This window comes from Dipteris shenzhenensis, chromosome 16 (assembly GCF_047967505.1).
Source record: "Dipteris shenzhenensis isolate YYH24624 ecotype China chromosome 16, Dip_SZ_1.0, whole genome shotgun sequence".
NCBI classification, from domain to species: domain Eukaryota; kingdom Viridiplantae; phylum Streptophyta; class Polypodiopsida; order Gleicheniales; family Dipteridaceae; genus Dipteris; species Dipteris shenzhenensis.
Window position 1 is genome coordinate 443,861 of NC_141611.1, and position 12,624 is coordinate 456,484.

Below are 12,624 nucleotides of genomic sequence, written 5' to 3' on the forward strand. Positions count from 1 at the left end.
CTTAGCGCTGGTAGTATTTCATGGGTGAGCAAGAAGCAAAACACTCTCGATCTTTCTCGCTGAGGCTGAGCACATGGCACCAAATGTAGCAGTATGTGAAGCGATTTGGCTTCAGAGGTTACTTGGTAATCTCACCATGGTACAGGACGGTGGAGTTCCTCTTTTTGTGGTAATCAATGATGCATTGCTTTGGCCAATACATTGAAATCAAACATTGCTTCATCCATGAAAAGGTGGAAAATCAACAGGTCCAAATGATATATTCTTCTAGGCAATCAAACATGTTCACCAAGGCTCAAAGCAGAAATTTTCCTATGCAAGTATCTCCTGGGTGTACAGGATAACTGGTTTCTTTACAGGGGCATTGATGATGTATCTGTAAGAAACAAGTCAAACTCACTAGAACCGTTTTGCATTATGGAAGGGGGGGATAGGAGATCTTTGGGCATTAGTCCACCGTGACTTGGATGATGCCCTTATGGCTTGTCATAGTATAGACCTACAACCATTTTGCATTATGGAAGGGGATTGGAAAAAGCCGGCGGGGGGGGGGGGGGAAGGGAGGGCCGAGGCCCTTGGTGCTATGTCCACCGTTGATTGGATAATGCCCTTATGGGTTGTAATATTGACTATACACGAGGCTACGACATGTGTAATCAATTTATAGGGACTAAGACAATTTATAGATTCAAATCTAGAATCTTCCTCCAATTAAATGAAAGAGTCTAGGGTCCTCCATATGTGTTTCTCTAGAATTCACTCATAGTCTAGGGTTTTAGGGTTTCCCACAAACCCATCTTCCTTTGGATTTCGAAGTTGTGGAATTCATTCAGCTTTCTCAAACTATCACCAAAGTTGTGTGTTCTCTCCACTCACAGATTTCACAAACATGTAGTGCACACAAAAAAGTAATTATCCATGAACATTAGATGCACTGAAGGAGCTCTCACATACTTCATCTACTCTTGGAGCCTTTTATGTTGATGCACCCTCATTGTTGTTGTAACTATGCATAGGCATGAGCATTTCTAGACAAGTTGGTATCCAAGCATCTACATTTCTTGGGATGCACCATTCTGTTTCTTTCAACGTAGCATATCATGTGGCACTACAAGCAAACATGTCAAGCCACCTTGTGGTGTTATATGGACATAGCTTTAAGTTGGGATGTCCCTTTCATGGTGATTCTCTCTGTTGTAACTTTGGTAACATCATGCAATGCAATACACTATCTTTTTCAGTGACAATCCGAACCACTGTCAAAAGAAGCTTCCCTTCTGAGGACATACGAGTGGGTTGAAACATCAAATCCATCCAATCCAATCTACTGAGGCCTCAACCAACAAGCTTCCTTTATAAAGATGTGCATCAGCATTGGCACGACTACTTTCAACAAAACCCACGTAAAACCTTGCGCATTTAAATTCAAAGCAAACTCCATGTACATACTACTTACATGGTAATGAGCTTGCGGGCCATCCATGAGGCATCACACAAATGAGACAATGTCCAATTTGATGTGTCTCTACCAAACATTACTTCTTCTGCGGCTCTTCCCCCCAAAAAAACCTGCAACGAACTATCCAATGTGACTTGCCATGTCTAGCCGCAGTTGCTATAATGTGCTGATACATATATCCCTGCAAATCAAACCTGCATCCTGTGCAGAAGCTGAGGCCGCCTTTCAAAGAAATATGCCTCATCATCAAGACGCTCAAAAAGTGTACGTGATAGAGTCTGAATGGTCAAATTAGAGAATTCACAGAAAATCAAATTGAATAAAACGTCTGACATTCCTGATGATTATGCAGTCATGTAACTACACACATTCATAGGTACCCCAATACAAGAGTAGAAAATACTCAACTAGGAAACAGACACTACAAGAATGCGGTAGGACTCTACAAAGTACAGAGCATAGAAAAGCTAAGTGGACACCTCGCCCCGAGGAATGATGGAGATGCGTTCGCAGTATTCCAGATTAGCCCCTTCAAGCCGACGAAGGAGATGTGAAGTAATTGCCAAACCAATTTCCCGTGTAGCCATTCGCCGGTGCACGGGAAGGCCGCGTCCAACCCCCAAACGTTCAGGACCAACAGTGATACGATCAACAGCCTGGTCTAGATCTTTTTGGAGGACACAACTATGACCATTTCTTACAGCCATCATAGCACCCTCCTGTAGCAGCTGAGCAAGCTCTGCTCCCGACCAGCCTGTCATAACAAGGCACACTTCAAATCAATCAGGACAGTACAAAGCAGTCATTGAAGAGTTTCCATGTTTGCTTTTTGTTTAATGAATGTCAAGCATATCTCCCAGACAAGCCTAAGCTGCCAAGAAACAAATGCCTAATGTTGGTTTCTGGAATACTCTAGTCATGAAGATCAATGGTATAGATTTGTGTCTTGATCCTTCTATTCCACATTAAGCTAACTTGATGAGCACCAACAAAACAAGCAGGGTACGAACCACTGTTTTGACACACATGATGATACTATTGGCTTGCCACATGGTGGACAACTAAACTTTCTGCACTCAACATTGAAAACAATAAAGCATACTATCAACAACATAACAAGGAAAATACCTCTTTGGTTGTCACCACAATGTAAATATCCTAAGTCAAAGTACAATTGACCATTTATTTGATCATAATTAAAGAGTTTTTCCATCTGGGTTAATTATGGTCAAAAGAGTTTTTCTATTGGTCAAAGAATTGACTACGGTTACAAATACTTGACTTCAGTCAAGTAAGCCTGATCTCGGTCAGGAAGACTTGGTTTATACCAAGAAGGTTAACTGCGGTTAACCAAGATGTGCCAACTTCGGTTGGAGAGTTGTGCCAACTTCGGTTGGAGAGACTTGACTATAATTAAGGCGCCTCGACCAGCCCCTTAATTATGATCAAGAGCATTGACTTCGGTCAACCAGAGAATAAATATATTTTTTTATATTTGTTATGTGTGCACATGTGTTCAGTGGGGACGCCCACCGTGACTAGAATTAGTCCACGGTGTATTATTTGCATGCAAAGCGCTAACAATTAATGGGTGCCATGGTGGTGCGCTTTAATTAATTGTTGCAGGTACTAGAGAGTTATTTTCCTAAGCACTACGGGAGCCTAACAAGCATCTAGGAGGCGGTTCGCATGACCAAGTGCTTCAAAGACTCCAGAGTTGCCCTTAGTGGCATGTAATAGGACTTAGTCTAGATTTTAGACAAGTGGCATGTTGCCAATTTCAAATGAGCTTGAAGCTCTTGTAATATGGATTCACGTTGGATTTTGTGGAAGAGCTCTACGTTGAACTGTGCACTCACTTTCTCTCAAGAAATAAGATACCTTCAAGGGGGTCCAGCCCAACATGTTGTCCTGGGCCCTAGCTGTCTGTAGAGAGAGGGAGAAAGAGAGAGGGCTTATGAGAGTGTTTTCTGCAGTAATTTATAAGCTGGAGGTTTCATTGGTTCATCAACAAACATCCAATATCATCAAGAGGTATCCCACTCAATCCAGCATCACAGGTTAAATCCAAATAATTCACCACGTGCAGGAATATTTTATTTGAGCTTTGTCACAGCCATCTTTCATTCCCATAGTCAGTAAATCCAAGTGTGCATTTACCAAAATTTATATAAGTCTGACAAAAATCAGTGTTTGCCCAATGGCATTCAGTTTGTGAAGCCAGTAATGTATATCCAGTCAGCATACGCTGAGTTTTTCATAGTCCTTGCTGCAACACCCTTCATACATTCAACAAAATCTATTGGGTGCCTTTGACCAACAGTTACAAAGTCCCTAATGTATGACTACATTCTGATCTCCTTTAAGATTTGGAAAGGAATCCTCTAAGAGCAACTTTAAAAATTACAGTTTAATGTATAATGTCCTTCGCTCTCGATATCTCCATCCTCTTAGACCCCCTCTTAACCAATAACAGGGGAGATGCTCCACCCAGAAACGCTTACAAAGGTGCTGCTTCTAATAAAAAGGAGTCTGAGAAAGATCTTTATGTAAGCTTACTACAATTGACCAATACTGTAGGCCATCTTCTGGTGGTTCTAGTGATGCCCTACAGGCCATGGTATGTGCCTTGTAGGCATAAGTGTAGGCACTTATAGTATTAGTGCCTTTTAGGCCACATAGGACACTTAGTCCTATGTGACACCTAGGACACTTAGTCCTAGGTCTAGGTACAAGTACTTTGTACTTGTGTTTCTTCATTTTTACCTAAGATTTGACGTGACTGCTCCATCAACTCGTCTTGTACCTGCGCTCTCTCTGTCTCTTCGTTTCGTACCTTCAGTGGTATCAGAGCGCTATTGGACCTGTTCCCCTGCCTCCGGATCTGCATCACTCACAGATTTCAACAGTCTGCGCTCCATCCGTACAATCCGTACGATTGTACGGACTTTTGTACAGATTCCGAATTCTGCCGCCCAGCTACGTCACTAGCCTTTCTGCCCGTTGCACCTGCTCCGTACAACTGTACCATCGCCGTACAACCGTACCTTCAGGATCGCCGTACGTTGCACCGTATCTTCAGTGGCACCGCCATACGTTGTACCGTACCTTCAATTGTACCATACCCTCAGTGGTACGTTGTACCGTACCTTCAGTGGGAGCGTACCTGCATCAATGTACGTTGTACCGTACCTTCAATGGCATCGTACACTGTACATCTTCCGTACAGTTTCACACGTGCGACTCTACCTATAGGTTCCGTACCTATTTTGGCATTGGCTTCAACCAAGTTCTTGGTTCCTGCTTGCTATAACCCTTTTTGGGTCTCACTGCAGTCATCTACAAACATTTGCAGTTTTGGGGCTTCTGCAGGACATTGGCAAATTTGGGGCTTTCATTTCCTTTCACCTCCTTTGATTGCAATTTCTTGCAAGAATATTGGAGTTTTGGGATTTAGTCTGCAATTTCTTGTTTAAATTGCAGTACATTGGGTCAGATTGCAAGACATTCAGTTACATTTGCAGGACATTGGGTCAGATTATCATACATTGGGTCACATTTGCAAAATTTCAGCAAAATTTGGGGCTTTTCTACATTTGCCCTCTTTTTGGCCTATTTGCCCTCAATAAATTTGGGGCTTTTGCCAAATTTGCTGTTTTTGCAGTGAACATTGCCTGTCATAGTCACATTTGGGTCAGATCTGCATTTTCCCTTTGATTTGGGTAAAAAATTTGCAGATATTTGCTGTCATTTTTGGGACAGCCAGCTTTTTGCAGTGATAGCCTTGAGGCTTTTGTTTTTTCAGGTCTTTTACACGTTATCACAGTTGCTATGGCTGGGAACAATCAAGATTTATTTGGAGTTCTTCGTGAAGATGATAAGTTGGATGGCACCAACTATCCGATGTGGCCTTATCTCATGAAACATATTCTTGTTGCAAAGCATTTGTGGAATATTGTTTCTGGGGCTGATCTGAGGCCAGCCAATGCTACAGTGGTTGTTTCTACTGCTGGTCCTTCTGCAAGTGGTACTCCTCCTGATGCCTCTTCCTCTAGCACTCCTGCTGCTGCTCTTCCAACTCAAGAACAGTCAAGATGGGATGCAAGAGATGCAAATGCACATTCATGCATTGCTTTATCATGCAAGAGAATCATTATTCCACACATCCGGTCTTGCAGGACAGCAAAGGATGCTTGGGATAAATTGGCTTCTCTCTATCAGATATGCAATGAAGCTCGTGTTGCATATTTGAGAAGGCAATTACAGGAAGTGAATATGAATGAAGGTGAGTCAATGGATGCATATTTGACAAAGGTCAACGACCTCATGGAACAGCTTGCCAACATTGATGAGGTGGTGCCAAATTCACAGCTTGTCAGTACCACATTAAATGGACTACCAAATACATATCAAGGGTTTGCTACAACCCTTCGATTAGTGGCCATGGGTAATCCAGACCACTATTCTTTTGACCAGCTAGTTACTTTGCTTTTGCAGGAAGAGCAAAGTAGAGCTAACAGACAAGCCATTATTCCTGATCATGCATTTGCTTCACAGCCGACAGGAAGAGGCAAGGCTTCCAAGCCTATAGGCAAGCCAAAATCTGTGCATAGCAGCTGCGATTCCTCTACGCATAGCAGCTGCAATTCCTCCCATGCATCTAAAAATACAGTAGATAAGGGAAAGAAGAAAAGATGCAACTATTGTCGCAAGCCTGGACATGACATTTCAAAATGCAGGAAGCCCATTGCTTCGGAGAAAAAGAAAGCAGGATTGACAGTTAATGCCTCACATGCCATTGAATCCCATGAGCCAGCAGATGCTTCACATGCACATGCTCTTCAGGATGATTGGGCATGGGCTGTCCATTCCCTCCAAAGCTGATGCACTCTTTACTGCTAATGATGCTCAGTCCTGGTACTTTGATAGTGGTGCTTCCAAGCATGTCACATCTTGCAGACAGTTGTTTCATTCTCTAGCTGATGCACCTCGAGGGGGGACTGTTACATGTGCTAATAATGCTTCATATGCTGTAAAAGGAATTAGAGATGTGCAGCTCACATCCATTTCCAGCCACCAACTTGATTTCAATTTCAGCAATTGCTACTTCAGGTTTCAGAGTAATTTTTGATGGCTACAGATGCCTAGTATATGATCTTCGTGATGACAATGCCATAGTTCTCACTGGCACTTTGCAAAAAGGGCTTTATCACCTTGATCATCATTCAGCTGCACTTTCTATTGAAGCATTGGCTAGTTCAGATTCACAGCTTGCTGAAACTCATCTTTGGCATGAGAGAATGGGCCATCTCAATTATAGAGCTCTTGCAAAGCTACATTCACAGCAGATGGCAAATGATGTACCTCAGACTCACACAGTTTCCAAACATGTGTGTGAGGGTTGTCTTTTGGGTAAGATGCATCGATTTCCTTTTCAAAAGAATTGTCCAAAACTCTCACAAAGGAAATTGCAGCTAGTACACAGTGATGTCTGTGGCCCAATGAGGACAAATGCCATTGGAGGATACAAGTATTTCATGACTCTCATTGATGATTTCACAAGGTATTGCTGGGTATATCCTTTAAAGGCCAAATCTGAAGTTTTCTTATGCTTTCAGAGATGGCTGAATATGGTTAAGAATGAATTAGGATGCAAGCTTGTCACCCTCAACACAGATAGGGGGGTTGAGTATATGTCAAAGGAGTTTGATGCATTTCTATCCTCACGGGGCATTATTCACTCATGCACTACTCCTTACACTCCTCAGCAGAATCCTGGTTCTGAAAGAAAAAACAGGTCCACAATGGAGATGGCCAGATGCATGCTTAAGGCCCAGTCTTTGCCCAATAAATTTTGGCTTGATGCAGTAATGCGTGCCAACTATGTGTTGAATAGATCACCTACACGGGCATTAAAGACTATCACACCTTATGAAGCATGGAAAAGCAGGAATCCTTCACTTTCACACATGAAAGTTTTTGGGTCTCTTGCATATGTTCATGTACCATCTCAGCTGAGACATAAGCTTGATGACAAGGCAATCAAATGCATCTTCATTGGTTACGGCCAAGAGAGCAGAGGGTATCGGTTATATCAACCAAATACTGGGAAGATTATTGTCAGTAGAGATGTGATCTTTGCTGAACATTCAGTCTCTCCTCTTGTGGACTGCAAAGCAAAGCCAGATATTGACATGTTTGATGCCTTTGAATCTTGGTTACCTCTGCCATCAACAGAAGAGGATCTTGAGCAGCAACATGAGCCTCCTGCAGGCCCTCCACTAAGCAATAATCAGCCACAACCTCATGCTGATTTGCAGGTTACTCTCCGGCACAGAATGATCCCATTACTCATGATGCAGTCATTGAAGAAAGAGCTGTCAATAGACAGCGAAGGCAAGTTCCCAGATGGCTTCTGGATACATTGAGGGACAGCAAACAAGATCAGCCTTTTGCTACCCGGACAAGATCAGGGAATAGACAGCATGGTCACTTTCTTGAGTTTGCACTCCTTGCTACAGCTTGCAATGAAGAGCCTTTGTGCCATAAAGATGCTTTTGACAGCAAAGAGTGGATGGATGCAATGAAAGCTGAGTTACAATCTATTGCCAAAAATGACACATGGGAATTAGTAGATCTCCCACTTGGCAAGCATGCCATTGGAACGTGGTGGGTCTACAAATTAAAAAGGAAATCTGATGGCAGCATAGATCGATACAAAGCCCGTCTTGTTGCAAAAGGGTATGCCCAACAACAAGGCATTGACTTTGAGGAGACATTTGCTCCCACATCCAGGATTACTACCATTCGATGTGTCATTGCCATTGCAGCCCATCATCATTGGCAAGTGCACCAACTTGACATCAAGACCGCTTTTCTTCATGGGGATCTGCAGGAAGAAGTTTATGTCACACAACCTCCTGGCTTCGAGGTTGTTAACTCTGAAAATAAGGTATGCCGGCTTAGAAAAGCCCTTTATGGTTTGAAGCAGGCACCCAGGGCATGGTATGCCAAAATTCATGCACACTTACTATCCCTTGGTTTTCAGAATAGTCCCACAGAACCCACTCTTTATTTCCGTGGGAGTGGATCTGATTTTTTAGTGCTGATTTTATATGTGGATGATATGCTTATCACGGGCCCAAATACTCAGCAAATTGCAGCCTTCAAGGCTGATTTGCAGCAGATTTTTGACATGTTAGACATGGGACCGCTCCATTATTATTTGGGCATTCAGTTTGCTCATGTTGAGGGGGCTATCATGATGTCTCAGTCCAAGTATATTGGACAACCCCTTGATCGTTTTCAGTTTGAGGATTGCAAGCCAATCTCTACTCCAGTGGACCCTGGCTTCAAATTCTCAGCTCATGATGGGAGCCCACCATGTGATATCACTCTTTATCAACAGGCTGTTGGATGCCTTATTTATTTATGTCATACCAGACCTGACTTGCAGTATGCAGTATCTCAGCTCAGCACATTCATGCACATGCCCAGTTCACAGCATTGGCAGGCAGTGAAGAGAGTCTTCAGATATCTCAGAGGCACTCAGGATTTAGCCCTCTTCTACGGTGATCAGGGTTCACTTACCATGCATGCTTACACACATAGTGTTGGGCAGGATGTTCCGACACCAGAGTGTCACATACTGGCAATTGTTTTTTGCTTGGCAATTCATGTATTTCTTGGCTCAGCAAGAAGCAACCGACAGTTGCCACATCTAGCTGTGAGGCTGAGTACAGGGCAGCTTTCACCGCTACAGTAGAGTGTGTTTGGCTTCGACAGTTACTTACAGATCTTGGTATTTGCCAGACATCCTCCATTATTGTCTACACTGACAGCCAGAGTGCTTTGGCCATTGTGCGTAACCCAGTGTTTCATGCGCGTACCAAGCATATTGAAGTTCACTATCATTATGTTCGGGAGCGGTTGTCAACAGGAGACATAGAGTTGTCCTATCTTCCCACAGAGGACAACATCGCAGATATGTTTACAAAGGCACTTCCTCGTCCCAAGTTCGAATTCTTCCGACAGGCTTTACACTTGGTTCCCTTTGTTACATGATCTGACATTCCTTGTACATTCATAGGTGGCTATATCCTTTTGGATGAACATGTGCCACCGTGACCAGAAACTACCAAGTATTTTGAGACGTTTCCAGAGTACTTCAGCCCATCCCATGGAGGGGGGTTTGTAGGCCATCTTCTGGTGGTTCTAGTGATGCCCTATAGGCCATGGTATGTGCCTTGTAGGCATAAGTGTAGGCACTTATAGTGTTAGTGCCTTTTAGGGCACATAGGACACTTAGACCTATGTGACACCTAGGACACTTAGTCCTAGGTCTAGGTACAAGTACTTTGTACTTGCGTTTCTTCATTTTTATCTAAGATTTGACGTGACAACTATATCGACTCGTCTTGTACCTGCACTCTCTCTCTCTCTTCGTTTCGTACCTTCAAATACATCCACTTTGATCACCCTTGTTCCCATCCTACCAAGTTCCATTTGACTCCAAAAATTAAAAGGAGCTCTTGGGCCAAGTTCACAAGAAGTACCTGTGTCATACAAGAAGTCTCACTATTCAGCTGTCTTTAGAGTAGATCTAGCTACATAAGGTAATGCCTCCAAATATGTTTTCCATTCTTCTGTGACACTTAAGAATGGACCAATACTTTTTCACCAATAATACTTGACAGATACAGGCAAAGTGATGGTTTATCCATGCTTTCCTTCATGAAAACACTCTCTTGTTTGATCACTTTAATCCCCGAAGGGATGATGAGATCCTCTCCAACTGAAGCCTGATCACCATCTTGTGTGGCCTACAAATCTTGGGTTAAGCCCTTGCACTATTCTGTTCAAGACCATAGTTGTCTACATCAGGTACAAAACATTAGGAACGTTTCCAGTTCAAGTATCCAAAGTTCCAAAAATATAAGAAACTTTACAAACGGTTTTTCAATAAATTTTAAAGTATATATACTATGTAAAATCTAATGTCCATTATCCATGTAAATATTAAGGATGTTATCATAGATGCATACTATATAGTATTATATTGATAAGATAGTTGGTTTGGATCGTGTTCCTAACTGTTAGAAACGTTGCACACTGCACATGCCACAAAGTTTAAAGCTTGAAAGTTCATCGTGGAAATCAGAACATCAAAAATAGACATATACTTCAAAGTTCAGAAGCCACATTGGCAATTCCAGAATTGTCTAAGCAGCTACCTAGCAGGCTAGAAGCTATTATTGTAATTCCAAATGGCAAACTAGGAATAGATCATGATTCTTTAATATAGTATAAGTGACAAGTCACAAAAATACAGCATGCTCTCATGTCTCCTTGATGTAGCTGCTGCTATCCAAGTTCCAAATGGCAAAACATAAATACTAACCTCTATATTTAGAGAGTTGGTTTCATGCTTTCTCACCAGACAAGCCAAGATCAACGTTGGCCCCGGTCTGGGTGGAATTACCAGATTTAACTCTGTCTCTATGCAATCAGGCAGTAAATGTTTGTGATGGACTGCTGGTGATACCTGGCTGTTGAGAAGGAACAATATATAAACCCAAGAGGTAACTCTCAAGTGTGCATTCAACTGGATCTTGTTGAAAATCTACCTACCGCACCAGTGATACACTCTTGGAATGGTCAGGTATTACAACTCTAGTTTACAAACATTTGCACAACTCATGCTTCTATGTGACCTCTCCAGCCACATAGTCAAAACTGTCCACAAAAAAAGGTCAAACCAAAGCCTCCACCTGCCCCGAAGAAGCAATGGGCTGCTAAACTCCAAGGAGCATCCACCTCTTCCTAAGTCAATCTCTGCTAAGGAAACTGCCCAAGCAGGGAGTGAAGTAGTTTCTAGGCTGAAAACTACCCCCTTAGAGGATAATCACAAGATAAGATCCAGAAATTCCTTTGATGTGTGTTAGAAACATGGTGAGGGGAGAGAGAGAGAGAGAGAGAGAGAGAGAGAGAGAGAGAGAGTTAGGGTGTGAGGAAATAATGTTCAAATGAAGACATGAAGAAGGCTTTCATTCATTCATCAAGTGTGTCAAGACAAGTGAAGTACAAGCCTTATATAGGCTACTCACTCACACTAGCACCTAGTGTATCTAAGATAGGTCTCATGATGACACGTGGCACTCACACGAGTCACACACATAGACTAGTACTAGATCACCTAGTACTTCACACCAACACACTCTTTGGCTATGATATCTCCAACACCCCCTTTCAGAACAAAGAGTGTGAGACCCAACACGCAAAGAGTAGACCGATCCCCCTCCACCGCAATACTGCAAAGAGCAAGTCCAACTATCCAACACCTCCCGTGTGATAGTGACTTCTACGTTAGCTTGCGACCAGCAAGGGATAACCATCACTCGTCATCCCCCCTTACTCTGAGCTAGGTAGTCAATACCATGAACCAAAGTAAAAGACAATACATTCATTTTTGGTGGACAGCCCAGGGCCAAGGGACAACTCAAGGCTAAGAACCTTTATTTGATTCAACACAAACACACATAGCATAGGGGCCTAGAAAGTCCAACCCTGGTCAAATGGATCCTCGTCGTCAAGAGAGAGGCCATGAACCTCTACTGAAGCTGCATGTATCTCCTCCAAGGGCTCTTCAAGTTCAGCTTCGTCTTCAGCCAAAAGATTGGCATGATGCTTCTCTTGTTCCTGTGCTTGTTTCTTGAAGCAATGGACTTCAATATGTCCTTTTCTCTTGCAAAACCTGCAAATAATGTTCTTGTTGGTCTTCCATTTGCTTGTGGAAGCAAATGCATGATCAATTTGAAGCTCAAGTTTTATGATCAGAAAATGGAAGAGAGTGATGAGTTGAGTGATCATCTAGCCCGGTTTCAATCTCTTTTTCAACAACTCTCCAGTTTGAAGAGTGTCCCTAATGATGAAGATAAGATGGCCGTCCTTATGAAGAGTAGGCAGGGAATTTCTCGCTTTGAGCACACTCTTGAGATCCTTTGTCTTGCCACTACCGAGTTTGATGATATGCTGGCCCTCCTCATTGAGAAGGATTGTCGCAATAAGGAAGCCACTCTTGCCTCTCCTCTGCACTCAGATTCAGGTTCATATTTGGAGCATCTCTAGGCATTTATATCTGTTCTTTTGCACACAAGGAGATTGTT

The 12,624-nt window shown here is 42.7% G+C and overlaps 1 protein-coding gene across 2 annotated transcripts in view; it reads right to left on the bottom strand.

Annotated features, from left to right (window-relative positions):
* FTSHI1 (FtsH extracellular protease family) overlaps nucleotides 1-12,624 on the bottom strand; it is a 108,561-nt gene that overhangs the window by 60,247 nt on the left and 35,690 nt on the right. For both annotated transcript variants that reach the window (XM_087387157.1, XM_087387158.1), the window contains exons 13-15: nucleotides 1,939-2,213; nucleotides 1,654-1,737; nucleotides 1,457-1,569 (exon numbers count right to left, since the gene is read on the bottom strand). In XM_087387157.1, the coding sequence (XP_087243283.1) occupies nucleotides 1,457-1,569; nucleotides 1,654-1,737; nucleotides 1,939-2,213 (472 nt within the window). The remainder of the gene's footprint in view (nucleotides 1-1,456; nucleotides 1,570-1,653; nucleotides 1,738-1,938; nucleotides 2,214-12,624) is intronic.